This window comes from Pinus tabuliformis, chromosome 7, assembly GCF_031772625.1.
Source record: "Pinus tabuliformis cultivar Carrire ecotype Pingquan chromosome 7, CPIR1, whole genome shotgun sequence".
Classification (NCBI taxonomy): domain Eukaryota; kingdom Viridiplantae; phylum Streptophyta; class Pinopsida; order Pinales; family Pinaceae; genus Pinus; species Pinus tabuliformis.
Genome location: NC_142293.1, coordinates 1712331403 through 1712352334, shown reverse-complemented (window position 1 = coordinate 1712352334; position 20932 = coordinate 1712331403). Strand labels below are relative to the sequence as shown.

Genomic DNA, 20932 nt, shown 5'->3' with positions numbered 1-20932 from the left:
AAATGCATCAAATGACCATGAAACAAGGAGGACGCGAAACCTGAAGCCGACCCTAACCAGAGAAAAAATGCATGAGGCTTCCGCTGGAGAAAACGATTCGTCAGAGAATACCTGGCCACTGAAGATTAACCGCACTGCAACCAATCCACCGCTTTACAAATCGATGAATGCCAAAGTCCAAAGTCGTGGCCCGTGCGTAAATAAAATTCGGATACAGTTCATAAATCGATGGATTACCCTGATGACCACTCGTAGAGACGCACAGTCACCTTCTTACGCTGGACGAAATGACGTGCTGCTGCGGCGTTGATGAGATTTTTTTTTATTTGCGGGTACAGGTATCGTAAAACCCAAAAACGCTGAGCCGGTGGTGAGCATGGCAGATTAACCTGGCTTCATCAAAATAGAAATCGAGACCTGGACGTGTTGACAAATTTGAAAAAACGGAGATATGATGAATACGATGACGCGTTGATGCACTGGCATTCACGTTGGAAAGTTCTCAGTTTATCACGTATCCAGAAATCTCCTCACAGCAAACTCGAATTTTAATCAGGCCACGTGAAATGAAAGGAGCAATTCATGATTCGAGCTTTATTCATGCCTGTCACGCTTTGGCATCTGCGTGCTTCTTCCAGATCCGCGGGATTTATAGATGGCTTTGGTGACGGCAGAATTTCAATGGAGCAACTCTATAAAGACCGCTACAGAGGCTTGATTTAATTGCCAACGTGTACGTGCAGGCTTCTCATGGCATAATTTTTCAGCTGTAGGACCAGCAAACAACAATGCTCTTCCTTTCAAAGTGCTTCAGCACCACCTTTGTCGGCAGAAAGTCACGTAGCAAATAATAGATCAGCACAATATGTAATGCCCTAGGGCATCTGAAACCTCGAGCTGAGTGTGGAAGGACTGCTGGCGAAATAAAGTGTGGGTGAGGGCCTTAGAAATTTTTAATAATCCCGCAACCTGAAATAGACCAGATCACCCAAAAATGATATATGCATAAAACCAAAACTGAAAACCCTAATGAAAACTGTATAAAACAAAATTTTGAAACCCTAGATCAGCTTGATTAATTTACAAATTTGGCCCCTTAACAGCCAGATTCAGCAATACGCACGGAAATATTTTAAAGAAATAAAAATTTAAGGTTTTCACTATGAAGAACTTCAGAAAATCTCTCATGCAACTTAAAAAAAATAAATTGAATGATAGACCCAGGATCAAATCCAACTGGGCTCAGCAAAAAAATGCTTGCGGGAGTTGGCTGGTTCAGCCGAGAACTTCCCCAAACACCCACAAATTTTCTTCAGAAAGGGTTTTCTGCACAGCTCAGAACAACCATCAGTAAAGAGGGCAAAAATGCTGCTAGATCTCAAAAAGTAATGGAGATACCTGCCATTACTTCAGAAACCCTAACAACACTCAAACCCTAGCAAGTGAACAAGATACCTGTGCTCACAATACTCTACAATAAGCTATTATTAATGGCTGAAAATAAAATATGCAGAAACTAAATTAGCTCACAGCACTTCCAGAGAGTAACACCAGCAAGATTTGGACCCCAAAGTCTTCTTTTATTAACCAGAAATAGATTTACAAGAGAGCTTCTTCAGTACCAGACTCACAGATCTCACCATTTTTCTGAACTGACCCCTAGCACCCTACTTAAAGGAAATGATCCCAACGGCTAGTTCGAGTGATCCATGTCGAAATGATCTCGATCGTCGATGGAGATCAAGACATCTCTTAATCTCATCCGTCGAATTATTAAAAAATAATATTTTGCATGCATTCACTTAAAATATTATTATTTTATTATTTAGGGTTTTTGCCTTATTTTATAATTTTTTATTATTTTTTATTTATTTCATTTTTTAATTTTTTAATTTTTTTAATTTTTATTTATTTTATTATTTTTATTTATTTTTTAATTTTTTAATTCATTTTAAAATGGATCCTCGAACTTAGCCTTTGGAAAAAATCTCCTAGGACCTAGGACTTAGGACTCATGAGGGGATTTAAAACATTTTCTAACCCTCAAGACACATTACATCATGACTTTTACAATTTACATCTTAAGGGGACAAACCCACTTAACATAGACCCTCATAAACCACTCAGTTCTGCGACGCAACTATAATCTAGCAGATTAACACACTAGGATTCTCCTAAAATTCTAATAGCAAAATCCATCCCGGCTTTGGGGTCAGGTTGAAGGAAAACTCTACCGATCATGGATCGATGAGACGAAAAACCTTCCGGGACGTAGATTACCACTAGAAAGTTAGGTCCACCTAGGCAATTTACATACACAACTCATATCTGCTAGGATTATTTACAATTCATACATGCAGATTGGGTTTACAATCAAAATGATCAAGCTGCTGATGACTGCAGGATGGCACGGACATATCGATCAGGTGCTACCCCTTTTTGCCAAGAAAAGGGGGTGTACTGCATGGGTAGTTGACCGGTAGTGGTCAACATCTGGCTCTACTTGGGGACACGTTGCTGCTCTGTAGGAATGTGAGAATCCAGAATCTGCATCCATACAACACAAAAATAAGTAGCGTCCATCCAAAAATCATCATATACATTAAGCACAGGAAAGATAAAAGCTCTTCATTTATTAACTATCTAGAAAAGTAAATCTAATCCTAAAACAGAAATGAAATGCGGAAAAAACAAGGAGTAGGGTTAGAAATACGATACAAAGGATGCCCCATGGCATCAGATGTGTTCAATATAGTGCATACTGAGCATTTGCCTGCTTTCAGGCAAATCTGTCGGCTGCTTATCGGATGTGCCATGTCCAATTCTGCATATGGTAGGACTTTTTCCTATCCGAAAATCAAGCTGCTCGCGGCCGTCTGATGCATCAAATCTTCGTCTCATTTTCTTTCTTTTGCGCTTCTTCTTTCTGGCAGGTTGAATTACTGATGACCTGGAACTTTCTGTTTCAAAACTATCAGATGAAGTATGCGTGATATGTCTTTCTTTATCCTGCATCTGATCTTTGTCGTTTTTAAGTCTATCTGGATCACCTTCAATTAACCATCTTTCAATTGAACCAATGACCTCCTCATAATAAGATGGAACTTGTTGTGACAAATGAGAAGGCTCCTGATCTGTTGATGTCCCCTGGTTTCTCTTATCCTCTGACCATTGTTGAAACTTTTGAACCTGTATTTTAATGGCATCCATCTGACTAGAGTGTTCAACCTTTATAGCACTGATTTGTCTGGCATGATGTTCTTCCATGTCTTTTGTTACTTTATCGTTCTTTTCCTTCATGTTCATCAAGCAATGTTGCATGGAATTTATTTCTTCTCTATGATTTGCTTGCATGTTAGCCAACTGATTATTATGATTGAACGTCATGATAGTCATTTCTTCATCCATAGTTAATAACTTGTTTTGCATAGAATCAATTTCCCTATCATGATCAACTTTCATGGTCATCATATTTTCTTCTAAGCCTGACATTTTGCTGTGCATGAATCTAATTTCTGTTTCATGCTTAGTCTTCATGGCCTCAATTTCTTTAGTATGCTGATTTTGCATGATCTCCATCTCCCTATTACGTTTTTCCAGGTGGGTGCATAAAGTTTTGACATCATTAACGTAATTATTTTGATTGCTCTCCATATTTTTCACCAGCATCATTAGATCTTGTATAATTTGCCTTTGTTCTTCCTTTTCGTTGTCGTTTATCCCTGATTTTCCACTATCATGAACTTGGTCTGCGATATTTTCGGTGGATGACACATTCTGATCTTGAAAACTTTCTTCAACAGCTGGACCTTTTATAAGATTACTTTCTTTCTTTTGCACAAATTTAGGGGCAGAAGGCACGCTGTTTGGATAACCGTATCTATCTTTAAAAGCATTGATAATGTCTTCTAAAGAAGTGAAAGAATCCTTAGGAAAATTGTTAAACCAATTCAAAGCATCATCTTCTAAAGAAAGGACAAATAGGCGCATCTTGATATCTTCATGATTAAACTGAGGGGATCTACAATATATGATCATTATGCGAGTAAACAAGCCTAGATGCCTTCTAACAGCGATTGAATCACCACCCGAGAAAATAGGTAATTTAGGAATGGCCTCTTCCGGAAAATCATGGAGACGTTCAGTAAAACGACATGGCTTAAATGAATAATCCATGATGAATGATAAGGGATTAAAAGGATGATAGAACTAGATATCTGCTCAAGAAAATCAATAGATGAAAACAGTGGAGTCGCCACTTGAACAATGAATCTGATTCTAAGATCCAAAAAGGAATCACAAGCAGATATGAGGAAGGCTTCTTGTCTGGAAAAAATGAGAAAATGGAGTCGCCACCCAAACAAGAAACACACCGAAGAGATACTGATGATATGACGAAAAATAAGACAATGAAAGATCCAAATGATAACCCCAAAGGTCGAGTCTGCCAGCTCAAATGAGAGATGAGAAAGATGAGAAGATGAATGTCGATGAAACTCCAGGAACAGAAAAACTCTTTCCCCGGCAACGGCGCCAAAAAATGTTGGCGTTGCCGGACCAGATGAAAAGATAAAAATGAGAAGGAAGATTGTCGTTGAAACGCGGAGAAAACAAAGTCCCTGGCAACGGCGCCAAAAAATGTTGTCGCGCAGATTGACACGACAACGCTCAGACCGGGGGCTGTCACTCTGATCCCCGATCCCTCCGTTTAAGCCTGTCTCCCGCGGCTAAGGGGGGTAGACCCTGTGAGATAATGTAGACCAACTGGCAAACAGTTGGGTGGGAGACACGATATACGAAATGATAAGCACTAGATGGATTTAGAAATTTAAAAGACCAGTGCCTTGTGGAGTAAATATTTAATTGCTTAATTGTCAGATGCTGCAACAATAACCATGTAGAGCAAGCATTTATCATGAAAGCTAGAATGACGCAAGATATCAATTGAAACAACGACGCTCTTAAAATGGGCAAAGCTCAATAACAATATCCAGTAATTAGGAAAATTTTGATCAAAGATTTAAACAACCACGCAAATGCAACAAATATTCATGATAAACATTTATTCCACATGATAATTTCCAGAAAATAACTGGATCTGACAAAAAAAAAAATTTATACTTTTTTTTTTTTTTTTGTAATTTTAATTTAGTTTCGAAGGGCTTTACTCCAAAATTTTGCATATATCTGCCGGCTTTGTTGTATATCTTGCAGGTTACAAAGGATCCTGACGTTTTTGGTTTTCATCTTTTGCTGGGGAGGTGACTGTATATGAGAGAGCGTTTTAAGGAAAGGCATATTTTTTTTGAAATGCTGTAAGCATCAGTATGATCGAAGCCTATAAATCAAACCGCACCCCTGTTCGCTGCCATCACCTGCGTATTATCGCTGCTCTCACCGCCGTCCAGATCTGTCTGCAACATTCCCCTCCGCCGTCGAACAGAGTCCCGCCGCCAAGCTCCCATATTCTTCGTATCATCGCTAGTCATTATTGCTCTCGACTTACTGGTGTTCTCGATCTGGAACAACTTGACGGATATTCAAAAAGGAATATGGCAATAAGCGGATTAACTCTAGGAAAAGACGAATATCACGTTAGTTAATCAACCAATCAAGCAATCGATCGCTCAGGTTATCGAAGCTATAAGGCCAGTCAATCCTCATTCACGCTGACGGTAATCTGGTAAGGTCGCAGGAGGTTTCACGTCTTGAACCCATCATCGCAGGCGAAGCAGGTAAATCGAATCGGTGTGTTGTGGTCACTCTGCGTGGTTACGTAGGGTTCAAATATAGTTTTTTTTTTTTTTAAATTCGACTTCATTTATTTTTGTTTTATAAATTTGTTTTTTGTTTCTTTTAAAATATATATATGAAAATTAAAAAAAAATGCGATTTTGTTTTTTCTAGATTATACATATTAAATCTCCTTTTTATTTTTGACTTAGGTTATAATTTTAGATTTAGATTTTAAATAATTTTAATTTTATGAAAAAAAAAAAAAAAGATTTATTTATAAAATTCTTTTTTTTAGGCCTTAGTTTTATTTTCATATAGTTAGGTTTTAGATGAGTTAAATTTAATTTAGATTTTTTTTCAATTTTATTTTAGGCTTTATATTTAAAAAAAAAAAGTATAAAATTTTTTTTTGTCAGATCCAGTTATTTTCCGGAAATTATCATGTGGAATAAATGTTTATCATGAATATTTGTTGCATTTGCGTGGTTGTTTAAAGCTTTGATCAAAATTTTCCTAATTACTGGATATTGTTATTGAGCTTTGCCCATTTTAAGAGCGTCATTGTTTCAATTGATATCTTGCGTCATTCTAGCTTTCATGATAAATGCTTGCTCTACATGGTTATTGTTGCAGCATCTGACAATTAAGCGATTAAATATTTACTCCACAAGGCACTGGTCTTTTAAATTTCTAAATCCATCTAGTGCTTATCATTTCGTATATCGTGTCTCCCACCCAACTGTTTGCCAGTTGGTCTACATTATCTCGCAGGGTCTACCCCCCTTAGCCGTAGGAGACAGGCTTAAACGGAGGGATCGGGGATCAGAGTGACAGCCCCCGGTCTGAGCGTTGTCGTGTCAATCTGCGCGACAATAGGTGGACAGCAAGACATATTTGAAGAACCTCAAGGGAAGAAGAAGAAGAAACCATTCCTCTGGAGCAAATGGCTACAAGCAGAAATGTTGGGAGCAGCACCTTGTCCAAAGACGAATTTGAAGATCAGATGGAAGATTTCAAGAGTGATATGAGGCAGTTTCTTGCCATGAAATTGGATACCCTGTGGATCCAAAAGAAGCAAGAGGAAGCCAAGAGGGCTTTGGCCATCTTTTGTCCCAAGTGCACTAGAAAGCATCCTAGGGACGAATGTCCAATGCACTCCCTAGAAGTGTGTTTCGTCTGTGAAGAATACGATCCTACGAATCAGTGCCCTTCCTTGCCTGGAATCAAAGCTGCATATCAGAGGGCAAAAGGAGCCACTAAATCACTCTACTATATGAACCAAAGGAGGCCACATGAACCTAGATCTTATCAGCAGGAACTGCAAGGGACATCCGAGACCTATTATGACCCCTATCAAGCCACTTTCATGCCTTCTTGGGGTCCCCCTGCTCATCCTTCCTGGTTCACACCTCCTCCTTATTCCTTCATAGATCCATATTATGCCCAACTAGCTGCTCATTCGTTTCACTCTTATGCTCAACCACAGCCTCAGTGGAATGCACCTCATCAGGGGTGGAGGCCCCAATACAACACTCCTCCCGCTTCTTTTCCTCCACCACCTGCTCGTCCACAACCATCGCCTCCTGCTCCACCAAGGCAACCCCAAATGCCTGCCCAACCACAACCCCATCCACATCCATCTCAAATCTACGCCCCCACTCAGCTACCCATACCACCATTTCCAAACCTGTCCATTGGAGTAGCTCAACACAATTGCAATGCTGGGACACAACATGTCCAAATGACTCCTCTTGAGCTCAATGATCTTCACCATAGCTCAGGAAGAGTGTTGCAAAGCAGAGATTATGTTGACAACATTGAAGGACCAAAGGCAAAAGAAGATTCAAAAGAAGAGATCAAAGAACCCTGGGCTGCACTTGATGAAGAGAAGACATCAGAAGCAGAGATCAAGAAAGCTCCCTCATGGTTACCATCAAATCTTCCATGTATTCAAGAGAAAGATCATCAAACAGAGGGAGATGAGAAAGTCATGATAGAAGGTGACATGAAACATGATCCAGATCAGCAAAAGGACCAAGGATATCAGAGCTATATTGAGATATGGTTTCAGATCGTCACTAAGTTGCAGCGGTACTCTCTTCCTCAGCTATGTTTGATCCCTTCAAAGTCAGATCATTTTGTCTCTGAAATCTGGATAGCTGTCAAAGCAAGCATTTCGAGCCTTCACATCATTTTGTCACTAATCTCGATGTGCACATGGCTCCATTGGAAGTATTCTTACACCTGAAAATGATTTTGTTTTTCAAGTAGGGTAGGGTAGAAAAAAGAGGAAAAGAGAAAAATGAAAATAAGAAGAAAATAAAAATCTAAGGTGAAAACCTCCTCGAAGACGCCTTAGATTGGCTCATTGATTGAAAACCTCCATGAGGCGGTCAATGGGTTGGGAAAAAATAGAAAAGAGAATAAGATCTCTGGGTGAAAACCTCCCTTGGAGGCGCCTAGGGCAGGCAATTAGGGTGAAAACCTCCATGAGGCGCCCTAGTTGTTTTTCAAAAAAAAAAAGAGAGAAAAATAAAAATAAAAATAAACCTAATTTCCATTGGATAATTGCAGGTTGCAAGAAGGACATTGCAGGTCAGGAGGTCACTCAAAACAAAGACAAAGGAGTTTTTGTGCCTTCTACAGGAAGTTCTGTATTTCTACAGGAAACATCCTGTAGAACCTTCAGGCGAGCCAGATTTGATTTTGGAAGGGAATCTAAAGCTTGGAATCTATTGGTTATGCTTACAAGCATTCATGTTTCCATTCCTCATCCTTCTCCATCATTTTTTCCACCTCATTGTGCTTCTTTTATGAAAATTGTGTTTTCTACAGGAAGTTCCTGTAGAAATTACAAAAAGCTAAAAATGGATTGCAAAAAGGTAGTCTGGCGAACACGATAGCTTCCGCAAGGGTTCAAAAGTCCTCCTGCAATCTTAAAACTCCTCCTCCATCATCTCCATGCCTGCATCACAGCCCAAGCTTAGCTTTTCTTTCCATGCAAAAACTTGCAGAGTGCTTTGAAGAAAAAATACATAGAACAAAATTTGCTTTTGCCCTAACTTGAAAACCATGCATCCATTTGAAAAACCATTTTACAGGGAATTGTATAGGGATGATGGCAACATGCCCGAGAAGTCTCAGCCCATTCCGATGCACGGTTTCCAAAAAATCCGCCTCCATCACCATCAGCCATTTTTGCATTTTCTCCATATCCGTGCATCCATTTCAAAACCTGTTTCATGGGGAGATGCATATGGGTGATAGTAACCTACCCAAGCAGTTTCAGCTGATTCCGATGCATGGTTTCTGAGAAATTGATCTTTGAAATCTTCAGCCATTTTCCATTTTTCTCGAAATATGTGCATCCATTGATCTCAATTTTGCTATGGGAGGTGCATCATGATGATAGGAACATGCTCAGCAAGTTTCAGATCGATCCGATCTATTGTTCGGGAGCAATGGCGAAAACAAGTTTTGGTCCTGTGAAAATTCAGCAACAGCAGCTTGAGGGTGCAGATCTGAACGTGGAAACGAACTCCTGCAGCTTAGATCCGGCTAGAGGATACCTGCACAAGAAAAATAACCACACATCAGATAGCAAAGAGCTTATAGCACAAAGGATCCATCATGCAACCACCGAAACAGATGCATGTAGCAGCAAAAAGCACCTCACAGCAACCATTTGACTTCAGGTACGTGACTAAAACTCATTCCTCTGATTGCATGAATGTAATTCGGAAACAACATGAGCAATGAGATGGTTGGGATTACAAAAATCGGTGGCCAGCTAACTGGCCACCCTCATCTAGTTCAACAGCACTCGGTGGGTGAATAAGACACGTGCGCTCAGCCATCTCAGGAGGAAATTGGGAAACAAGTAATGGTGACTGTTTGACCTTCAACGTGATTGATGGAGTGATCACAGGTAGGAAATATGATGATTTGTGGCAAGCACTTCCGTCTGCATGGCCAGCACATGTTTTTGCCACCTCACCACAAATCACGCAGCAACTAAAGAAGGCTCGGCTGAAACTCACGAACTGCTGTTCATCTACACTTTCCACATCCTCAACTGAAGTGTGCACAATCGGTTAACCTATCGTCCTCCACTGAGTTTTTTTACCTGTCTTTGAGATTCTGCTGCGTATCAGGCTCGCTCAGAGGTGCAGGGGCGCTCTACAGGCGTTTCTACAAGAAGCTGCGCTACAGGAAACCCAGCATACGAAGAAGCTTGGATTGTTCACGGCGAGGGTGGAAATTCTCAGTGAGGTAGGCCTGAACATAACTTTCCCATGCAAATAATTCAAAAGGTGGTGAATTCGACGTGTTGAGGGGGTAGGGAAAATGTGAATGCAAGTCTGTCTATGAATTCAAAAGCTATTTTCTTATTACTGCCATGCTTTGGAGAAGACCAAATACTCAGATTCAAACATATACTGAAAAAATTATGAAAAAATACCATTTCTCTTGCCAGTTTACTGCAAATCTAATTGCAATGAATCATGCAGATTTTATTATCACTAGCACGTATCAAGAGATTGTTGGAAGCAAGGATACTGTTGGACAGTATGAGAGCCACACTGCTTTCACCCTTCCTGGTCTTTATCGTGTGGTTCATGGAATTGATGTTTTTGATCTCAAGTTCAACATTTTTTCTCCTAGAGCAGACATGCAGATTTATTTCCCTTATACAGAGAAGCAGCATCGTCTTACTGCTTTACATGGTTCAATTGAGGAACTCTTGTTCAATCCCGAACAGACAGCTGAACACATGTGTATTTTGAACGACCGTAAAAAGCCCATTATCTTTTCTATGGCAAGACTCGATAGAGTGAAAAACATGACAGGACTGGTTGAATGGGTTGCAAAGAAAAAACACTTGAGGGATACTGTCCTCCACGTTCTGGGGAGGAAACCATATACAAAATTCCCATTCTGATCAGTGCACAAGCCAAAACAGAGCGTGAGGAAGCAAGATAGTGAGGCAGAGAAGAAAACTAAGGGTAAGGAAGCTAAGGGAAAGAAAACCTAGGGCAAGCCATCACAGGAAAAGCCACAAGAGAAGCAAGAGGAAAAGTAAGAAAGAAAAGAAGGAAGAAACTGAGAGAAAAAAAAAAAAACAAGTTTAATCCCTGGAAATTGTTGTAGGTTGCAGGAACACAATGCGGAAAGGGGGCCTCCCAACACAAGCAGAAGGGTCCTCACCAAGTTCCCAGGCATCCTCACATTCATCCCCTCCATGAACACTCATTTTTTCAGGGTTTGGACACAATTTAGTCATGGTTCAACCTTCTACAGGAAGCTACAGGACTTTCTACAGGAAGTTCTATATTTCTACCAGAAACATCCTGTAGAGCCTTTGGGCAGGCCAGAATCGATTATGGAGAGGAATTTGAAGCTTGAAGTCTGTTGAGGAGGCATGCAACCACCCTTTTCTTCCATCCTCCATTGGTTTCACCTCCTTTCACCACCATTGCCACCATCTGATTAAATATACTTGCACAATCATACCAAAGCTGAAAATTCTCTAGGAAAAGGAGCAGACAGTGGGAAGGAGCAGAGCGAAAAGCATGGTTTCATGACCGAGAAGAGGCCATCACTTCAGAAGCTTGGCATGACAGGGAGGCCACCAAGGCCATCAAAGATGAGGAGATAGATTGGTTGCTCAGAGGATGAGCAACACTTTCAGTAGGGGGTGATGATGAGCCCCAAAAATGGATAATTATATGGGCTCATTCAACCTCTTAATTTGACTTAATCCACCATTCTCATTAGTTTATTGCATGTTTTTGATTATATTTATGCTAATAGAGTGAATTGGGTTAGTCATTATGCCAACAAGTCTAATGTGTGCTTTGTGTAGTCTTTTTGGTCAATTTGGAGACAAAATCAAGGGTTGAAATGAGCACTTGGTAGCCAAATTCGTGGAGAGGATTTTTAGGAAGGTGTTCCCTTCATTTATGGGCCCTTACCTCGAATTCTCCACCATCAGCTCGGAGTTCAAGGGCCACCAAATCAATTATCACAAGGGCAGCCAAGCAAGTCAAGTAGGACTGCTGTTAACTACAAGTTTTGGGCAGCCGAGTCCCTAAAGTTTAGGAGGACTGTTGGGGTCCTCAATTTGTATAAATAAAAAGGCTTAGGGCCTCATTTTGGTTAGCCAGTAGTTAGTCACTTTACAGTCATTTTGTAGTCATTTTTTTAGTCATGGTGTAGGCAGAAGTTAGCTAGTTTGTAGTTCGATTTTTAGGCAATAGATTAGCTTTGCTCTCAGCACATTTTCAAGTTCTCCTTGTGAACAGTTTTTGGAATGTAACATTTCTTGCTCAATAAAGATGAATCCAGCTTTGCACCAGCTCTAAATCTCTCTTAGGAGGCTGTATATCTTGGAGTTGGGCCCATCTCAAGTGCCCAGTACCTCCTTTGTTTACTTTCATGTGTCTTTGCTGCATTCTTAGAATAAAATCTGCTATTTAGATTTAAATCTTGTTTTGTTATTTAGGTTGTTTTTGAGGAGTAAAATAACTTTTCATGCTCAGATTTAGTTGATCGGTTGCTAACAGAAAAAGCTTCAAGAAAAGGGCCAACAAACATCTGTGGTTTCACCTCTCCCTCAGTGGGATCAGGAACTGTGACTAGGATGACTTTGCTGCCCACAAAAACACTGATTTTGCTTTGCCATGCAATCACTAGTGTTTGATCTTCATGTGTAGAAGTTGGTTACAAGTTCAGACTTTCGTTTGCTTAGTTGCATGAGTTAAAATACATGGTTTCATTGCAGGTCACACTTTTGTTCATTCTCTTTACTGACAGCTAGCAAATTAGGTCAACATAACTAGGTCTTTGAATTTACAAGTGTTTGTTGGTTCAGATTGGAAAAACGACTTGCAGAGCACCTGTACCACTCCATCTGCTTATTCTCCATCAGCACCATCCACTCCACCCTCTACTTAGAATACTTACCTCACGTTTGCCACATTTGCTCACATAACCCTAGTTTTTGTACATCATTGTTTCAGCCTTCTTTGAGCCAACTTAGCTATCTACACCTTCTCACCACTCCATCCACCAGTCCCTGGGCCACTTCAGACCCCTATCCTACCTCCATATCCATTCATGCATCTTCCCTCACTCACCCATCCTTCAAAATCCAATTTTTAAACATCCTGTAGAAATTTCTGAACATCCTGTAGAAATTCCTTAAACATCCTGTAGAACCCTTGCAGACTTCCTGTAGAAGCTCACGAATGAGGTTTCTTGATAGCCAAACTCTGTGAAACTCTCTGGAAGGGTGTTAGGGACCCCTTAGACCCTCTCTGAACCTTCCCGACCTCTTCTAAGCATTTCCTCTCGCCAATCCACCTCTGCACAGTAAAAAACAGTTAAATTGTATGCATGATAATTGTGACAACTTATTCAAAAATACAAAAAGATGTTTTCTTCATATAGTGATAACTTAGACACATGCATTTTACCTTCCTAGAAGTCAATGGCATCTCTTTCAGTAGCTTGCATCCTATTTTTCGCATCAGTAGGGCTAGCTGGTAAAATTAGGGTTTGCTAGGGTTTGCATTTCCTTTCCGCTTTCCAGTTTCTTTCTGCAAGTAAATTAGCCCCTTTGAGTTAGCTTTCATTCATCAGTTAAAAAGCTTCTTCTAAGAGCTCATAGAAGTTGGCTTAAGTTCCTAGCGGACTTGTGCCAGCTGACCAAGTGACAGCTGCGGCAAGAGCTAGTACTTGTGCATACAGCACCGTCGCTTCCAAGTTTGTTACGAACTACCGGGTTGATAAAATTAAAGAAGGGAGTTCCAGGAGTTGCAGCATTATTGCTGCAATACTGGGGCCCACCATGGTTGCACAACAGTTGTGTAGAAGCTGCACAAAGGGCCAGAGTTTGCCAATTCGAGTGGCTAGACTGAGCCAGAATTGCTTGCGGGGGTAAATTCCCTCAGACATTTTTGCCAAGTTTTCTCTCAAATGTCCATTTCATTGTACCCATAATTTCACTGTTGCATAATAATAAAAACCCTCAGTTGTTGCATCAATTTTCCTACATTGGATTTTTCTGGGGACAATTGTTCAAAATAGTTGTCATATTTTTGTGTGTGTGCTCTATATTTCTCAGTTTTCAACATTTTATTTTCCGCAACGTCTTATTTGTGAAAAATTGCAGTGTGATTTATTCGTTGTTTGATGTAGCAAATTAACTGCATAATAATTCAGTGAGAAGAATAAATTTTCAGTTGCTGCAATTAGACTTGTAAATTTTCACACCTTGAAGGAAAAATGTCTTCTCTCTTGCTTCTTGTCACAAGTTCACCTAGGCATTTTATCACAAAACCCTAATCTTCAATCTCCAAGGGATAAACCCTAACACTAGACCTCCAAGATGCTCCAAGATACTTCAATAAGACTAAGAAACCTTAGTAATGAGCGAGAGAGAGAGAGAGAGAGAAAGCACATGTGAAGACTCTCTCTCTCTCTTTTGAGGCTAGTGTGTGCTCTTCTCTAGGTCACATCTCATCACAAGAGTGAATGAATATGTAATAAAGAGACCGTCTCCTTCCTTTATTTATATACAAGGGAGGCTAACAATGCAATGTGTGCATTAGCCCTTACAAGAAACCTACAATGAGCACTTGTAGGCCAACACAAGTGAGACACTATACGCTAAAGTACTTGTGTCATGCTCCAAGGTGATGTCGTACACAATAATGGCTCCACAGTGATCTATGCAAGGCTTATTGACATCCTTCCTTCACAAGCCTCTGTGGACTCCATTGATCCTCCTAAGTAATGTATTCTATTGGGTTAATTGCCCTCACAAGAACATTGTCGAGGCCCCAGGTGTTCCCGAGCCATCTCCAATCCTTTGAATAGGGATCCAAGCTACCACATGATATCTAGGGCCTAATGTCCTCCAAGGTACACAATATTTCTTATCCCATATAGGGCTCTTTACCAACAAGTGGATCCTTCATGGGGCCACAGTGAAGGTTTTCCAACAAACTGTTATCGAAACTCCAACTCCTAAGGGAAGAACACTAAGCCAACAATCATATGAACTCAAGCATCCAATGAGTAAGCTATCTCAATTGTGCAAATGCATAAAGGACTATCTCTCATATGCCAATTCATCTTGGACTATAAAGGGAATGAACATACACCATGTACCCCAAATATCACGAAGCACTGTTGGCATGGTGTAAATACTTTCAAAATAACCCTAAAAGTTACCACTCCCTCTTTACAAGGAAAGTGTTTACATCGACACATGTTGATTCCCTCTACAACTCCACCAAATTTTCTCCTTCTAAATTTGTATTGGTTGCAGTCTTGGAATCAACCACTATTATCTGCAACAACACTATCAACTATGCTAGCATGCCATCTTGATCATTCGATGAATGACCATCTGCGAAAATGATGAAACATCTCCTTAGAGCAAACAAAACCTGCCAAACTCCATCGTCATCCAAGTTAGCATCATGAGACAACATCAATGGACTTTGCATCATGAACTCTCCAAGACATCTTCCAAAGATAATCATATCTCTACACAATTCAAGTTGGTTTGGAATACAAAGCTCATGGTATAATGATCAAACCATGCAAGGTGATCATCAACTTGTCAACATGAGAATCACTCTCATGCATCTCAAATTATTTGGCATTTGAAATAACTTGAACTAGGTCAACTTCCTCATCTCTAGAGTCCTGAAGTAAGAGTAACGTTAAGGGAAACTCCCTTTGCCTAAGAGAATCCAAAATGACTGGCTTTGTACTCTACCACTCCCATTAATTACAACACTGGAGTTAATCTTAGCAACTTCTTCCATTAAAGTATCACTCCTATCCAATGAACAACTAGAAGGCTCATGAGTGAAGTCAATCTCATCATCACACTTTTCCTCCTCTATACAACTAGAAGTCTCATGGATGGAAGAAAACAATACTATATGGCTAGCACATCTCACCTTCTATCTAGATTTGGGTGCTCCTATATGCTTTTGAGCCTTTGAATATGGAACAAACAACTTCACATTCTCCTAGATTTTTGAAGGAGAATCCTGCAGAATAAAAGATATCACATCCTCTATATGAGATACAATAAGAGTTTCTTCACTTTAACCACACAACCCTCATTGCAAGAGAAAACCATCAAATTCCTCTTTCAAGTAGACTTGTTTATGGAATGCTATTTGTCTTATGTTATATTCAAGTATCAAGGCAAATAAACATACAAAAATTATGCCGATGAATACATAAATACAAGTTGTCTGAGCAAGATGGGATTCTTTGTGGGGAATATACTATTTAAACTTAAAATGCTAGTATCTTGGCAGCAACATGAATATCAATGAATAATAGTTTGGAGATTAGTAACTGATTTGTAATTTCTTTGTTCAAGGTTTGCCAACTCTTGTCCATGGAAAGATATACCATAGGCCACAAATTATCACCATTAAGGACATCACATATTTATAATTTTTTCACATTTTATTGGCAAGGCATGCAAATGTGACCTGACGGTATTTTATAGTTCTTCTAACAAAAGAAGATGATTTTGCATGTGACCTAGTTTAACATGATTGTCTATTGTTAAATGCATGGTTAATCCAAGCTTTAAAGCCACAACGAGAACAATAGAGCCTAGTAAGTGTGGAGTTACCTTGAGACTTGGGTCTCACCAGTTCAAAATCAAAATCAAAATGTATTGTTGCCAAAATGAAAGAAAAACAAACAATAAACCTAAATACAAAATGATAGATTACCTAACAACAACAAAAAAATGCTAGTGGATTTCCCACTTCTGTAATTGAAAATAAGAATTCTTGAAATCAAACCTTAGTTTGGAAAGGGAAACTGACCTCAATCTTTGAGGTCGAATTTGTATTAGACAAGAGAAAGTTAGCCATGTTTGTAAGAGGACCTGTTGTCAAAATTGTCACTTTTGACCCCGGCTTAAGTTCATTTAAAACGTTTTGCCAAATTTCTTGTGCCCTGGGCTGTCTTAGTTCAGGATGGTCAGTATTTCTTATAGCTCCAAACTTCACGTCCATGTTGGCAGTATATCTGCAAAATACATGTTAAGTAAAGAAAAGTCATAACATATTCATCTCGAATCTAAACAATAAACATGTGATATCATATTTAACATTTCGAGATTGCCATCAATTCGAATTATCCATATGTGCACAAAGGCTCATAAACATAACATTTATTTAATAATACTGGATCCATGGTTGTCACATGCAACTATGTAATCCCATTCAAAAGAAGAAAGCAACAAAAATCAATGTAGAAGAAAGCAACAAAAATCAGTGTAAAAGAGAGTGTTCAAAAAGAAGAATGTGGAAGATGGAATCAAAAGATTGGCTGCAGTGAAAGCAAGGGATATTGAATGGCTACCGGTGGAGTATTTGATGTGCGGGAAGGACTTCCTCAGCATACACATAGCATAACTTTTTAAGTAGATTAAATGGAAGGTTTTCCTGATTTTCGGACAACAAAGTGTTGTCCCAACCATCTTCGAAGGGGGTGAGAGGAATGATATAGGAAACTACATGATTATCATGATCAGCTGAATGTTCAGTAAACTCTTTGGATGGCGTGTTGACTGCTTATATCATATACAACATGTTCTCATCCCGAGTCAAGTAGTACAATAGAAGAAAAATCAAGAAAAAACAAAAGGCAAATTAAGAGAAAAATCAAGAAAAAACAAAAGGCAAATTAAGAAAAATCAAGAAAAGACAAAAGGCAAATCAAGAAGGGTGGAAAAACAAAGACCAGGGTAACTCATGTACCACAATTGCTCCCTTCTACATTCATACACCCAAATATGTAGACATCTCTCATTGCTCCCTTCTACATTTATACACCCAAATATGTAGACATCTTTCATTATTACTGATAAAATAATGGATCATTTGTCAAATATTAAATAATTAAAGTTGTTGGTTTTTAGTGAGACATTTGTGGAGAAATTAGTGAAATGACAGATTATAGGATCTGCGAATGATTGCTGAGAGAATTATGGAATGATTTATGAAGTTATTGATTGAGAAATTTGTGGAAATGAAAAATCTCGAAACCATAAATATATGCATCTATTAATGAAATTGGGTTGAGTTGGTGCGTGAGCTGGTGTATTATTGTTAAATATTTCATGCTTTGTAATTTATTTTTACTTTGCTTTCTTTCATTTGATATCAGAGCCATTGCGCAAGCCAAAGAGTTTGTGAAAGGTGTAGTGAGTTGGAGTGTTGAAGTCCCTCTTGCATGGAGGAATAATCTCCGTGCATTAAGAAATCTGCCTGCAATGGAGGAGAAGAGGATATCCGTGAATCCAGTTATGGAGCTGTAAAAACTTCTATGTGAAGCATTGGACATTGATGTGCCTGCGTAGACAACTGCCCATATTGGTGCCTTACTGTATTCCATCATTTGAACCATTTAATTTGTATTTCATCACTGTATTCCTATGTGTGTTGCTACAGATCTGCGTCAGAGTTTCGTGGAGCAATTAACTTTGCCTAGAGACTGGTGCGTTAAGACTTGTGCGTTGTATAGCTTGCAGAACTGCGTTGGAGACAATTCTTGTAAATTCTGTTTGCAATAGACCTGCATTAAAGGAGCAACGTCTAAATCAACGTGGAGGAAGCTGGCGTTGAACACTGCGTGGAGTTTAATGCATGGCACTCGAAGCACTTTAAATAACAGAATTGAATGAAGTTTTTGAATAAGCGTGGAATGAAGTTTTTTAAATAGCACGTGGAGTCACATGCATGATGTTTTAAATATTAAATTGGCATGCATGGTGAAAGTAAAATCTGAATAAGAGTGAGTCAACGTAAATGAGTGGTGTGATTTTTTAATGGATTTAAAATTCTTACCTTTGTTTAATTATGTCATAAGTTTATGAGTGAGGTAGTGGGGAATACAATTTGGGCAGGAGAAAGAATTAGTGGAGAAGAGGCTTAGGAGAGAGAATTAGAAGAGGAGTTTCGTTTATGAAAGGAATATTTTAAATGAATTGTAATTTTTTTTTAAGAATGTGGGAAATATTTTTTAAAGATAGTTTCTCATAAGGGGTGTAAAGTTATTATTTTTTTCTTATTAAGAGATATTGTACTTATTGAGAAAATGTATTAAGAGAGGGGGTCTTGAAGGAGTCATGTTTCATCTTTGATATAATTGAGTTTTTTAAGTTTTTCATTTTACTCAAATATTAATAAAAGGGATATTTTTGTTGGTGGTGGTTGAGTCCAAATTTTTTGGGACATTGGTTCTTGTCTCGGGTTGAAGGGGGCACATTGTGTTCATTGTGCACTTTCTCTCTCTAATTCTCTAATTTTCTCTTGCTTTCCTCATGGCAACTTCACTAGGGCCCGAGCCCACTAGAGGATCATATTAACACTTGTAGGGAATGCGTTGAGAGCCATGGGACTCCGTCATGTGAGATAGCACTGTCCCATCTTATGAGCACCCTCAACACCTTCAACAACTTGTTCATTTCCCCACATTATATGTGAGATGATGCACTTGGACCAGCAGTGCCCCCGACCAGCTTAGAAGTATATGCAGGGTTTGGCCGCTGATCTGACACCCAGAGGAGGTTTATCACATCCTTGAGACATGGGAATGAAAGCACCATCTTCCGTGCCCTCATTTGAAGCAATTTATAGGCTTATTTTTCATTAGGAGAGCCATGAGACCATTACTTGTGCCCCAAAATTGTTCAAGAACGTAACTAGGTTCAGTCTTCATAATTGTACTTGAGTCATAATGAGATATATTTATCAAAAGAATGAAAAGGAAATTTTATTAAATAAATTTACTTGTTCAAGCATGGGTTTCATGCTTGGGTCAATTATCATAGGTCAAGCCTCCATTGTAGACTTTAGGATTTTTATTTAAGTCAAAGTCAAATTTGTTTTGTCAAAAGACTCCTCCATCAAGTCACCTTGCAAGGTCGGCCTCCAAACAAATACTCTACAAGTCGGCTTCTCAAACAAACACAGGTCGACTTATTTTACAGTGGGAGACAACTATAAATAGGAGGGTAAACTTCGCTAAATAGAACATAGATACAAGTTCGAAAATTTCAGAGATATGAGTTTGGTGATCACAGAGGAAGGAAATTCAAATAGAAGAAATATATTACTACAAGCCGAAATAACCAAGCTATCACAGAGCTGAAGTATGAAACCATTTCTGGGCTACCACCACTACAGGACCGAAAGTATGCACTGCCACCATAGGACCAAAATTCTAAGCTACCCTAGAACTAAAGTTTGTAACTACCACTACAGAACCAAAGTATATCTCTGTTATAAGATTATTGCAGGACCTAGTTATGATGCCACTACAAAATTGAATTATAATAGAAGCCGAGTTATGTTGTATGACCAGGACTTGCCTAGATTCTTATGGGAAAAAGCTTGCAACACAACGGTGTATATCCAGAATAGAAGTTTTCACAGAGCATTGGGGAAGAAAACGCCTGAAGGTGTCTTCACAGGGAAGAAGTCAGAGGTGCATCATCTCAGGATATCAAAAGTGTGGCATATAATCACATTTCAGATGAAAAGCGTAGTAAATTGGATCAGACTGTAGAAAAGAGGTACCTCGTAGCATATAGCGAGACCTCAAAAGCATACATAATCTACATTCCTAGCAACAGGAAGATTGTAGTAAGACGGGATGCAAAGTTCCTGGAGGATAGAGCTTTTAGGAAATCTCGAGAGATGCCAGTAGAAGGTCAGTCAGTGGATGTTCCATTAGTCCAACAGTAGTAGGGGCAGCAAGGAGGACAAGTAGGAGGACAAACACCTAGATCAAGCACAGTGACCAGCACTAGTATTTCCTCAGAAGTAGTAAATCTAGGCAGTTTTCAGCAGATGGAACAACAGGTACAGGAGGGGGACTTGATTGAGCCTCCCACCACCAGTGGTAGAACCAACAGGGAAGTACGATAGACGCTGAGGGACGCAGATGAGTTTGTCAGAGTTCCTAGAACTGAGAAGAGGCAGCGTAGACAACTTGACAGATACCAAGCCTTCATTGCACAGGTTGAAGAACCCTCCAGCTTTTAGGAAGTCGTACAACACCAAGTTTGGGTGGATTCCATGGTAGAAGAGTATAAGTTTATCATGACGAATGATGTCTGGGAAGTGGCACCTAGACC

The 20932-nt window shown here is 39.4% G+C and overlaps 1 protein-coding gene across 2 annotated transcripts in view; it reads right to left on the bottom strand.

The window, feature by feature from the left end:
* LOC149255173 (nucleoside hydrolase 3-like) overlaps window positions 1–20932 on the bottom strand; it is a 386258-nt gene that overhangs the window by 44299 nt on the left and 321027 nt on the right. For both annotated transcript variants that reach the window (XM_089460377.1, XM_089460376.1), the window contains one exon: window positions 16611–16815. In XM_089460377.1, coding sequence (XP_089316503.1) covers window positions 16611–16815 — 205 coding nt within the window. The remainder of the gene's footprint in view (window positions 1–16610; window positions 16816–20932) is intronic.